A 12,765-nucleotide genomic window follows, 5' to 3' on the forward strand; every position below is an offset into this window, starting at 1 on the left:
TAAATGGGCTTGAAAATCTACGGCAGAACTTGAAAATGGCTGTCTAGCAATGATCAATAACCAACTTGAAAGAGCTTGAAGATTTTTTTTTATTTTAAGAATAATGGGAAATATTGTACAATTCAGGTTTGCAAAGCTCTTAAAGACTTACCCAGAAAGACTCAACTGTAATTGCTGCCAAAGTTGATTCTAATGTATTGACTCACAAGGTTGAATACTTGTCCAATCAAAATATACTCATGTTTTATTTTACATCAATAAAAATAAAGTTCGAATTTTGAACTTTCTGAAGGCACTGTATACAGTATATTTCCACACTGGGGTTAGAATAGTACTGTGAAAATTGTGCAAATGATGCCTTTTTAGTGTAAGAGCTGTTTGAAAAGACTGCCTGAAATTTCAGCCTGTCTGGTGGGATGAAGTTTTTGGTTTGCCTGGTGACATCACCAGGCAGTAAATTAGTTCAAGAGATTCTCCGGTACTTTTGTATACTTTTTAGCCAGTAGTTCTGAAAGTAGCATTCACGAGCTAAAAGTGGTCCCCGAAAATTGCGTACTACGTCGTATGTGCACCACGTCATTGTCATTTCTCTTTCACTCTGCTGTGGATGCATGATGTGCCTCTTGTTAACTGTCACTCATATGGCGAAGGGCTGAAGCTCATTGGTTGAACTGGAATTGCTGCGGGGCTGGCACACATGAGGGAAAATGAAGGAGAAATGTCGTAGCACAGCTTCCAGAAATACAGTTGCTTTCAAGCTAGGGACTTCGTGGCTAATTGAGGTAAAATAATAATTCTGCTCATAGATTATGCATATATGAACTACACATTGACACATCCAGCCCAAAGCGGGAGGTTTAAAAAATACTTAGTAGTTGCCAAAGTTCCGCAGCATGTCTTTAATAGACCAATAAGAAAGAGAGTTCCAAACCCCTCTGCCAATAAAAGCTAGTTTTCAGTTTTCCCGTCCCCGCTCAGACCATTTCCAGACAGTCCTAGCAAAATTCTTGCTTGAGAAACTGCTCTTTGCTAAGAAGCTATTTTTGCTTCTTTTTTTTCCATTTTAACTGAAAACAATCACAGTAAGGTACTTATGTTACCCAGAAATTATTTAATATTGAGATAAAAGCTGCTGCATTGGACCTTTAAGCTTCAGATTATGTAATTTCCTCTTGAACGCACAAGTACTGTATCACGTCCTGATTCCTCCACCCTTGCTCTCTCTCTATCATCTCTCTCTTTCTTTCTCTCTCTCTCTCTCTCTCTGTGTCTCTTTCTCTCTCACTACTGTCTGTGGATGTAGGTAAGTGACAGCTTACTCTACCTCTCTCCTTTTCAACTTTTACAAATGATTTGAAAAGCATTTTATAGACAGCTACATTGTGTGCATCAGTGGACTTACATGAATGTGGTATCCCTCCCTAAAGGGGATTTTGTTTTGGGAAAATATTTTGTCTGAGTCCTCCTCAGTCTATGTCCTTTGTCCTCCTCACCCGGTGGTCCAGTTTACCAGCTTCTCTGTGTCACCATGGTGACGGTGCCAGGTGTACCGACGACCCTTGTGTTAACAGGATTGTGTATCGCTCTTCTCATCACAGGTGAGTCTGACTTGCTCTCTGTCCATCCATTTTGGGTGCAGTAACTGATCCAATTCACTGTCCTCTCGCACTGTCTATGGGGGGCTCACCACAGGGATGCTCTATATATAGGGTTTGATCTCAATGGCTTAAATGGCCAACTAAAGGTTCAAATAGTATAAAGTGTGTTGTACTGTAGTAATCCATTCAGGAACTGTTAAGTCAATTATGTTAAGTATGTATGAGTTGCGTCTTTAGGCATAGTCATCGTTGTTACTGTAAGATCGTGAATATGAAAGTGTAGCCTATGTCGGTAGTGTGTGTGATCTATTCCTGTGTGTGTGTGTTGACTGTGAATTGTTTCGTGTGAACTCTCAGGATCATCTGGGACCTTCTGTACCACCAGTGTGGCTTCCCTGGATTTAGGATGCCTCCTGCGGTGGGATTGTCCTCAGGCCAACGCTAACACCACCACCTACACTGTCCAAACTAAGACTCAGGGGTGGGTCTGTCTGTCTCTGTCTGTGCTCACTATATTGACTGATCTAATCGACCAGTATCTAGCTCTGTGGAATGCTATATTACTGTGGCCCTATTTTCTAGAATTAGTAACTCATTGTTTTACTGAATGAAAAATCCATACGTTAATGTATGACGTTTTATTTTTCTGTGTAATATTTGTTCTGTGTGTAATTTAGTATCTAGTCATTTAAATATAATATTTGAAATCAAGTCATTGCTTGGTTGAGGGTTCTATCAAGCAACGGGATCCTGATACTCATTTACTGAACAATGAAAGTTAATATGAATTGCGAAACGGTTTGGAGTGTAAGGGAAAGCTAGCCTAGAATGGAAAGGGAAAGTACATGATTGGTGATAGAACAACTGGCTCTGATGAAGGGGAGAAGCGCAGGAAAGAGGTAGAGTGAGTGAGAGAGGGGGAGGTAGCGTGAGAGAATTGATAACGTGTGGTTTTGGCAGAGAAACCTCAGAAGGGTTTTAATCAGAGAGATGAATCAGTCACTCCAGTCTATGGTTTGTTGGCCTTATAAGTAGATAGGAACTGATAGAGAGGCACTACTGTTTTCTACCACAGCTGTGAAACCAAGCCCGTCGCGCTTTCTGCCTGCTCCTCTCAACTGGTTTCAGTCATAACCACCACCACCCAACTAGTCCAACAACCAGGGGGATGTGTGTTATCTTCTATGGGTATTTTTCGAAATGACATTTCCACATACATTTCGAGTGAGTGACTAAGGTGAAACCCATGAATGGATTTGTATTGTTGATTATGAGTGTGGGTGGTGTGTGTGTGTGTGTGTGTGTGTTACAGAGATCCATGGCAGGACGTGGAGGGGTGTGTGCGGATCTCCGCCCAGCACTGTGACGTGTCCCAGGCCTTCTCTGATTTTGAACTCTACAACATGATCCGCCTGGGCCTCCACCAGGGCCCTGGGAGCCCAGTCTGGACAAAACCACGCAAGTTTGACCCAAGTGATTTCAGTCAGTAACCAACCTCTCTGCTCTCAAGACCAATCACATATCTAAAATGCTGGTTTGTTGTTCCAATCAAATGTCACGTAGAGAGCATTTAAACATCTCATTACACTGCAGAATACAAATGGATATGGCTAAAACTGCTGACATGAATAGGTTGGTGTGATTGAAATGACAAAGTGGCTTCTTTGTTTCTCCTCTCCTCAGCCTTCAACCGCCCCTCCGTCTCTGTGACTCTGTCTAGAGAGAGGCTGGTAGTGGAGGTGCACTTCCCCTGTTCTACCAACAGAGGGTGCTTTCCTCTGCAGAGCTGCTGTCCACTGTCAGAACTGATTGACCCCTGGGTCACAGTGACCGTATATAACCAACAGAACCACTCTGACTACAAGGTACCCCCGCTTGTGCCATCTGCAATACCACTTTTTGTTCACCCTCCATCTTCTCTCTTTCTCTCTGTCTCTCTCTCACACTCATGGTCCCTCCCTTTCCCTTACTGCTATGTAAGTGAATCTGTGGAGTGCACTTCTTAAAGTGCTCCAACCATAAACGGTGTCCAGTCTATGGTCTGCTGTGTGTTGTTTGTGTGCATTCGGTTAGTACAAGCTCTCTCTCTCTCATGTTCACATGTTCCTTCCCAATTCCCTGATCCTGTTTCAGAGGCGTACTGGTTGGGCCCAGGAGGTGGTGTACAGGGCTGAGTTCTCAGACCTGGTCTCAGGACAGGACTACTGTGCCTTGGCTAACTTCTCCTTTGGACCCCCCACCTTCCCCCTGGCCTCCTCTCCCCCCTCCCACCCACACTGTGTCCACCAGGCTGCCCCAGGACCAGGTGAGAGGTCAGAGGTTAAGGTTATGGCTAGGGTTAGGGTTGATCCAAGGTGTGGACATTAAGCTAGGGTTAGGGTTGATCCAGGGTGTGGAAATTAAGCTAGGGTTAGGGTTGATCCAAGGTGTGGACATTAAGCTAGGGTTAGGGTTGATCCAAGGTGTGGACATTAAGCTAGGGTTAGGGTTGATCCAGGGTGTGGACATTAAGCTAGGGTTAGGGTTGATCCAAGGTGTGGACATTAAGCTAGGGTTAGGGTTGATCCAAGGTGTGGACATTAAGCTAGGGTTAGGGTTGATCCAGGGTGTGGACATTAAGCTAGGGTTAGGGTTGATCCAGGGTGTGGACATTAAGCTAGGGTTAGGGTTGATCCAGGGTGTGGACATTAAGCTAGGGTTGATCCAGGGTGTGGACATTAAGCTAGGGTTAGGGTTGATCCAGGGTGTGGACATTAAGCTAGGGTTAGGGTTGATCCAGGGTGTGGACATTAAGCTAGGGTTAGGGTTGATCCAGGGTGTGGACATTAAGCTAGGGTTAGGGTTGATCCAGGGTGTGGACATTAAGCTAGGGTTAGGGTTGATCCAAGGTGTGGACATTAAGCTAGGGTTAGGGTTGATCCAGGGTGTGGACATTAAGCTAGGGTTAGGGTTGATCCAGGGTGTGGACATTAAGCTAGGGTTAGGGTTGATCCAAGGTGTGGACATTAAGCTAGGGTTAGGGTTGATCCAGGGTGTGGACATTAAGCTAGGGTTAGGGTTGATCCAGGGTGTGGACATTAAGCTAGGGTTAGGGTTGATCCAGGGTGTGGACATTAAGCTAGGGTTGATCCAGGGTGTGGACATTAAGCTAGGGTTAGGGTTGATCCAGGGTGTGGACATTAAGCTAGGGTTAGGGTTGATCCAGGGTGTGGACATTAAGCTAGGGTTAGGGTTGATCCAGGGTGTGGACATTAAGCTAGGGTTAGGGTTGATCCAAGGTGTGGACATTAAGCTAGGGTTAGGGTTGATCCAGGGTGTGGACATTAAGCTAGGGTTAGGGTTGATCCAGGGTGTGGACATTAAGCTAGGGTTAGGGTTGATCCAGGGTGTGGACATTAAGCTAGGGTTAGGGTTGATCCAGGGTGTGGACATTAAGCTAGGGTTAGGGTTGATCCAGGGTGTGGACATTAAGCTAGGGTTAGGGTTGATCCAGGGTGTGGATATTAAGCTAGTGTTTGAGGTAATATATACAACCGTGATTTCACAATGAAATGTGTGTCTGTGTTCACCAGGGTTGCAGCCAGTGTTGTTGGGGATAGGAGTGTGTGCTGTGCTCTTCTCTGCTCTCCTTGCTCTGTACCGGCTGAAACAGAAACGAGATGCACCTCGCATTAACAGACTCCCCAAGACTCTAGTAAACTGTCCTTGTTCTCTTGTCAAACACACAGGCGCGCACACACACACACTCACACACTCACTCACTCACTCACTCACTCACTCACTCACTCACTCACTCACTCACTCACTCACTCACTCACTCACTCACTCACTCACTCACAGTATGCAGTGTATATATTTGATTTAAACCAAGTGTATAGTTCTATATATTACAGTACATATAGTCCATAGTCCTTGGGTATGTAATTGGGAATGCAATGCAGTATTTCTGTGTTTTCACGCAGGCATCTCTCCAGGCATCCCTCCAGGACCCCCCAGAGTCCTCTTCAGACCCGGTTGACCCCAGTGACATCCATGTGGAGGTTGTGGACGACCACCTCTCCATCATGTCTTCCTTGTCCGGCTGTGTCTTCACCAACGCCCAGGCCCCAAGCTTGGGGGACGGATACAGCAACAAACCCTTCCCCGGTGACTACAGGTCGGGCAACATGGACTGGCACACTTGGGGAGACACTAAGCTGGGCCTGAACTCTGGCAGCACCCTATCCCTGCCATGCTCCACTGTGCCTATAGGGCTACATATGACCCAGTGCAACTTCGATTCACCACTACGACCACATCCAGAGCCCACGGTGCCAACACTACCCTACCTTGATTCTCTTTCTCTGTCAGAGGCTGGGGAGGGCCAGGGGGTCCCGCTGTGCTCAGTGAGGTTTGGGGGTGCGAGTGAAGGGGGTGAGAACCTGGAGGGACTACAGTGGTGTAACCGGTAGCATGTTGAACTGCAGTACCCATAATGCTCTGTACAACATATTCTGATGAACTCCACAGTGCAGTTGAGTCCAAGGTTTTGGCAAACAGGGCATCGATTTTGGAGGAGATGAGATGGGACAGAACTGGACCCAATGAAGAGTAATAGTGGTCCTATGTAGCTCAGTTGTTAAAAAGCAATGACACTATCAAACGGCAGGGTTGTGGATTAGATTCTCGCCAGAATCACATACTAAAAATGTATGCACTCACTGTAGTGTAGGTCGCTATGGATACAAGTTGAACGTCTGCTGAGTGGCATTGGTAACCTGGTTCTGCCGTATATAGCAGTCGAAGAAGACATGGCTGGGAACTGAAGCGCCAAGCTCAGTTTGAACAACAACACTGACAACCACAGCTTTGTTTTACACCGTTTGTTTAGTAGGGTTCACAATATCGATGACTTCTGTCATCCGCAGAGCCGGGGGGATGACAGATTGATGGACAAATCAATAGGGCCCCTGTTGGTGCGAGCAGAGCCTCTGATTCACAGGTCCAGCTGGGTCTTTGGGAGGGTTTGTTTGAGGGGTGCTGAAGGTAGTGTTTCAAGTTCCAAAACTTTATTGTCCATGTTTGTTTAAAATGGGAATATATTTGTTTCAGGAGACCCCCCAGCCCCCCACCCTTAACTGGACTGTGGTATGGATAATGGCGATTTTAGCATGTAAATCTTGGTGGGGCAAAATAAAGATGTGGGATGCATGCCAGCAAAGCCCCAACACTAAACAATACATTAATTGCACTATAATGGTGACAAACGGTGCCCACAATCTGTTAGGGCCTACATAAAGCTGTCCCTACAGTAGAGTCCCAACAGCAGAGTCCCAACAGCAGTCCCAACACCTTACCACTGCTACACCTGGCTATCAGCGGAGCCTTGTCTGGCAGCGAAACAGTTCATTCAGCCTCATTTACTGCCTTTTTAAAAAAACATAGCTGATATGGCTGAATTGAGATGTATGAACTATGGCATAAGGGAAAGACAAGAGGATAAGAGGCAATCAGTAATTTCGATTAAGACATTATTGAGCGAGCTAGGATGGACATAGTCAATGCAACTATTTGTTCAGCACTTTTGAAATGTACAGCAACAGAATTCAGAACATGGGCCGTTCTTCCTGTACACCAAGTCAGAACTATATGATAAATAAAGGGGGCATATAAGCATACAATGACAGCTCTTACAATATTCAATGATTACATTTCTCAAAAACAGGTTATAGGCTACATGTGCACCACCAAAAAATGAAAAGATGTAAATAGACCAAATCATTAGGGTGAGGCACATGGGCTACTAACAGCTTACTACACAACATACACATAGCTACAGTATACATATCTCCCTGGCACATTACATCACTTATGCAGCAGCATACAATACATTTTTGGACTCACCTTGTTGTGCTGTGCTCACTTGAACAGGAAGGTGGCGTGGCAGTCCTATGTGGGCAAATGTTGTCATCAAAGTCTGACATTCTGGGAACTCAGGAAAAAAAAAGGTTGAATCATGATGGCGTCAGTAATCTTCAGGTTGTAGCTCTAGATAGAAGCCCGAGTTCAAAATGTACAATTCCGAATTGAATGAAAGTTCAAAACGTATTTTCCCAGTCGTAGCTCGTTTCCCCCCCCCCGAGTACCCAGTTGTCTTGAACTCACTAAAGTCAGATTTTGCAGTTCCGAGTTAACAGTTGCTTTGATCAAGGCACAAATCATGCTTCATTGACAGCATGGCCAATGTTGATTGTTTATAATTTTAAACTAGGAAAATAGACCCCTAATCTTAGACTTGGGACCACACAGCCACTCCCCTGAATAGCAGGCTAATGATTGCTTTGCGATGCTTGCAGTTAGCCACTGATTCCTTCCAAACCACATAATGTTTATGTCCAATGGCCGATGAGCAACAATACATTTTATCTATAATTTATCTTCATTATTTCTCTTCATATGACAAGGATTAAAAAGGATTTGCCAGTAGTTTGTCGACTTGATTCATGATGATGACTGCTAGCTAAGATTTTGAAAGTACTATGTTGACATGATCAGTCCAATCAAAGCTACTGTAGATATGTGATTTGATGTCATTTCTGTGGCCAATGACCTTGAGCCTTCTTGGATGGTCACTTCTAATGTAACTCTATGGCAGCACCCAAGGGGCTTGAATATTTTCTGCTGATAGCCCCACCACCACAAAAAGCACTGAGCTAGGCTGAAACACCTGCATTTTGGCCCTGCCTTACTCAAGAAAACAAAAAGAGGCCATGTTTGTATGCGGCTTTATTAACTCAATGATGTATTTTTTACATTGTTTTCAAACTGATATGTCACACGTATTAATACCAAAATAACATGCAAAATATAATGTTTTGGGGCAAAAAATGTGGGGCTCAAAACAGGTGGGGTCTCCAGTATGTATGGACAAAACTGGACTATCATAAACATATACCATGGGGGGTTTATTATTCTGACCCCCCCCCCCCCTTTATTTCCTCTACCTACTGTACTGTGTGAAGTCTCTACCTCAATGTTTCTCTTGTTTTCTCTGTGTGATAACAGGAGGTTGTTTCCCCCCCTCTGGCTCTCTCTCTCTGCCTTGCTTCTGACTCACTGTTGCCCCATCCTACCTCTGGCCTGACCCGCTGTCTTTTACCCGTGTCTGACACCTCATTCCTGGGGGGTTACACATCTCTTTTGCTGGTGGTGCACTTTTTCTGGAACATTAGGAAACCCAGGGGGGTGAGAGAAAGAGTGAGAGGAGAGAGACGGAGGAGAGGCATGGAAGATGGTGGAGTGAAAACAGTGGCCCCATTCAAATCCTCCTCAGTTCTGGAACACTCATATTCATAATAATAGAACTGTGTCGGGGGGATTTTGATTGATGTCAGGCTAATGTTGGACCGTCAGTGAATCCAAACTAAGCAGTGTGTGTCTGCCTGCCAATCACATAGCTGTAACGTTATTCCACAGGCGTCCAACAGAGAATTCCCATCTAACCTTGAACTGAGGTTTTTGGATGAGCTTTTTATGGGCCCTGCTATATTTGCAGTCAATTTAGTGGAAAGTTGATCCAAGATGGACGCCTTGTAGCTCGGCTCCCCACTGGTGTGTGCTGGCTTGCTCTGCAACTGAGGTGGTGAAGTTGGATTAGGGATTTATGTGGTGTTCAACAGGGTGACGTTTCTCGAAAAAGTCTAATTTATATGTCAGCTGAAACTGTCTCTGCTAGAGTATCTGAAATTAGATATATTTAGCATTTTTACTTTCCATTCAGTGCATACCGTTCTTTGAATGTCAAGTTTGCTCATATGTAAATGTAAATTAACCAAAGAGAGGGGAAAAACAGACAAATGCATATGCGAGAGTACAGCGGAGCTTGAAAAACAACTCACAAGCCTAATAAAAACAGCTTGAAATGAGGTATCATTCAGTGCAGATGAAGGCAAGTATTTCAGTTCAGCTTATAAAACTGTTTGCACAATGCTAGATAAGTGTAATTGATGGATTATTTTTCTGTGTACTTCACTTTCTAACACCATGAGTCAGTGTACAATTAGATAGGAAATATTTCAGAGTAATTTGAAGTGCTTTTGTGTGTGATAAATATGTAACAAGTTTGTTAAAATACTGTATCTTGCTTTCTGTTTTTGTTTTCCTAACTGGTTGAATAATGAAAGAAGTGCGTTCATTGTGCATAAATAAAAAGCACCTTAAAAGGTTACAATTGCAACTGTGATGGTCAAGTCAAAGTCCTGGTACTTTCAAAAATACAGAAGTGTAAATACAATGTGTAGTAGTGTCCTTTCTTATACTTCATACAAAAAATATACAAAATATTCTAAACTAAAAAGCAATTTACAAATGTTACAATTGCACCTGTGATAGGCTTTTACTATTTCCTTCAAACCAGGTGATGTGTTGCTCGTGTTTGAGCTGACACACAGACCCAGTTTACATCCCACATGGCAGTGTTTTCCTTTTATAGTGCTCTACCTTTGACCAGAAAGTATAACCTATAAAGGGAACAAGGTACCATTTGAGACATAGCTCAAGTGACAGAACCACACAGGCATGACCACACCGACCAATTCAGATGACAAGCGGTTAAAGTTAGGACGCTGTAGTGTGAGAATGAAATCCAACACGCGTACCCTTTAATTCATAAAGTAAGTTGCATGCTCTACTTACTTACAAAATGTGATCTTTTGTCCACAATAGATGTCTATATGATACATACAATTATTATTTTTTAAATATATGATAGAAAAACTTTCAAAAAATACATTTACCTTACATTTCTAAAGATAAAACATAGCTTTTAACGGTGGAGTTTTAAAAGTAACGCTTTTATGGTCCTCACTAGGAATAATAGATACTTTAAAATGCCTTAAATCATTTCAGAAAATGCATTTGACCAAGAAAGGCCATATTCAGAACTACATGTGCCTATATGAAGGAGAGGAAGTTGTGGTCCATCACTCACTCTCTCGTGCAGGAAACCCTGAGTCACACGCTCACTGACTCACAGGCTTAACCCCCAGCACAGATATCATAATAACCGTTCTCTGATGTGTGTTGATGCTCAATGGCCATTGCCAGTCATATAAATATTCATCATGCCAGACATAAAGGTAATAAAGATTTTATTTATTGTACGGCATCACTGACTAAGACACTCCAGTCAAATCAAATTGTACACTGCTCAAAAAAATAAAGGGAACAGTTAAACAACACAATGTAACTCCAAGTCAATCACACTTCTGTGAAATCAAACTGTCCACTTAGGAAGCAACACTGATTGACAATAAATGTCACATGCTGTTGTGCAAATGGAATAGACAACAGATGGAAATTATAGGCAATTAGCAAGACACCCCCAATAAAGGAGTGGTTCTGCAGGTGGGGACCACAGACCACTTCTCAGTTCCTATGCTTCCTGGCTGATGTTTTGGTCACTTTTGAATGCTGGCGGTGCTTTCACTCTAGTGGTAGCATGAGACGGAGTCTACAACCCACACAAGTGGCTCAGGTAGTGCAGCTCATCCAGGATGGCACATCAATGCGAGCTGTGGCAAGAAGGTTTGCTGTGTCTGTCAGCGTAGTGTCCAGAGTATGGAGGCGCGAACCAGGCCAGTACATCAGGAGATGTGGAGGAGGCCGTAGGAGGGCAACAACCCAGCAGCAGGACCGCTACCTCCGCCTTTGTGCAAGGAGGAGCAGGAGAAGCACTGCCAGAGCCCTGCAAAATGACCTCCAGCAGGCCACAAATGTGCATGTGTCTGCTCAAACGGTCAGAAACAGACTCCATGAGGGTGGTATGAGGGCCCGACGTCCACAGGTGGGGGTTGTGCTTACAGCCCAACAACGTGCAGGACGTTTGGCATTTGCCAGAGAACACCAAGATTGGCAAATTCGCCACTGGCGCCCTGTGCTCTTCACAGATGAAAGCAGGTTCACACTGAGCACGTGACAGACGTGACAGAGTCTGGAGACGCCGTGGAGAACGTTCTGCTGCCTGCAACATCCTCCAGCATGACCGGTTTGGCGGTGGGTCAGTCATGGTGTGGGGTGGCATTTCTTTGGGGGGGCCGCACAGCCCTCCATGTGCTCGCCAGAGGTAGCCTGACTGCCATTAGGTACCGAGATGAGATCCTCAGACCCCTTGTGAGACCATATGCTGGTGCGGTTGGCCCTGGGTTCCTCCTAATGCAAGACAATGCTAGACCTCATGTGGCTGGAGTGTGTCAGCAGTTCCTGCAAGAGGAAGGCATTGATGCTATGGACTGGCCCGCCCGTTCCCCAGACCTGAATCCAATTGAGCACATCTGGGACATCATGTCTCGCTCCATCCACCAACGCACGTTGCACCACAGACTGTCCAGGAGTTGGCGGATGCTTTAGTCCAGGTCTGGGAGGAGATCCCTCAGGAGACCATCCGCCACCTCATCAGGAGCATGCCCAGGATTTGTAGGGAGGTCATACAGGCACGTGGAGGCCACACACACTACTGAGCCTCATTTTGACTTGTTTTAAGGACATTACATCAAAGTTTGATCAGCCTGTAGTGTGGTTTTCCACTTTAATTTTGAGTGTGACTTCAAATCCAGACCTCCATGGGTTGATAAATTGGATTTCCATTGATTATTTTTGTTTGATTTTGTTGTCAGCACATTCAACTATGTAAAGAAAAAAGTATTTAATAAGATTATTTCTTTCATTCAGATCTAGGATGTGTTGTTTAAGTGTTCCCTTTATTTTTTTGAGCAGTATATTTGTCAAATGCCCCGAATACAAACATGTGTAGTAGACTTTACAGTGAAATGCTTGCTTATAAGCCCTTAACCAACAATGCAGTTAAGAAAAATAAGAGTTAAGAAAATATTTACTAAATAAACAAAATATAAAAGCAACAATAAAATAATAACGAGGCTATATACAGGAGGTACTGGTACAGTCCTCTGTTGCTTGATACTCTACAGTGAGACTCACAAGGCTCCGTTTACACTGACGCTTCTACATTTGTATCACAGAGCTGTCCTAACGGTTGTTTCACAATGGGTTCTTGGATCTGATCATCATTAGATCGCAGCGCTGCGTCTTTTAACCATTAACCAGAACCAATATATGGACACAATCACAGGATACTTATGAATGCCAGGTGTAAACGCCCCGAAACACGCAA

General features: G+C 44.2%; 1 protein-coding gene across 1 annotated transcript; it reads left to right on the forward strand.

Annotated features, from left to right (window-relative positions):
• Positions 1–1,106: 1,106 nt before the first annotated feature.
• LOC106577849 (uncharacterized) lies at positions 1,107–6,379 on the forward strand. The gene is made up of 8 exons (XM_014156238.2): positions 1,107–1,303; positions 1,506–1,598; positions 1,956–2,079; positions 2,911–3,080; positions 3,282–3,463; positions 3,732–3,903; positions 5,171–5,292; positions 5,561–6,379. Exons 2-8 carry the CDS (start codon positions 1,529–1,531, stop codon positions 6,047–6,049), a joined length of 1,329 nt encoding a protein of 442 aa, XP_014011713.1. The 5' UTR covers positions 1,107–1,303; positions 1,506–1,528; the 3' UTR covers positions 6,050–6,379.
• Positions 6,380–12,765: the final 6,386 nt, after the last annotated feature.

This window comes from Salmo salar, chromosome ssa18 (assembly GCF_905237065.1).
Source record: "Salmo salar chromosome ssa18, Ssal_v3.1, whole genome shotgun sequence".
Lineage (NCBI taxonomy): Eukaryota > Metazoa > Chordata > Actinopteri > Salmoniformes > Salmonidae > Salmo > Salmo salar.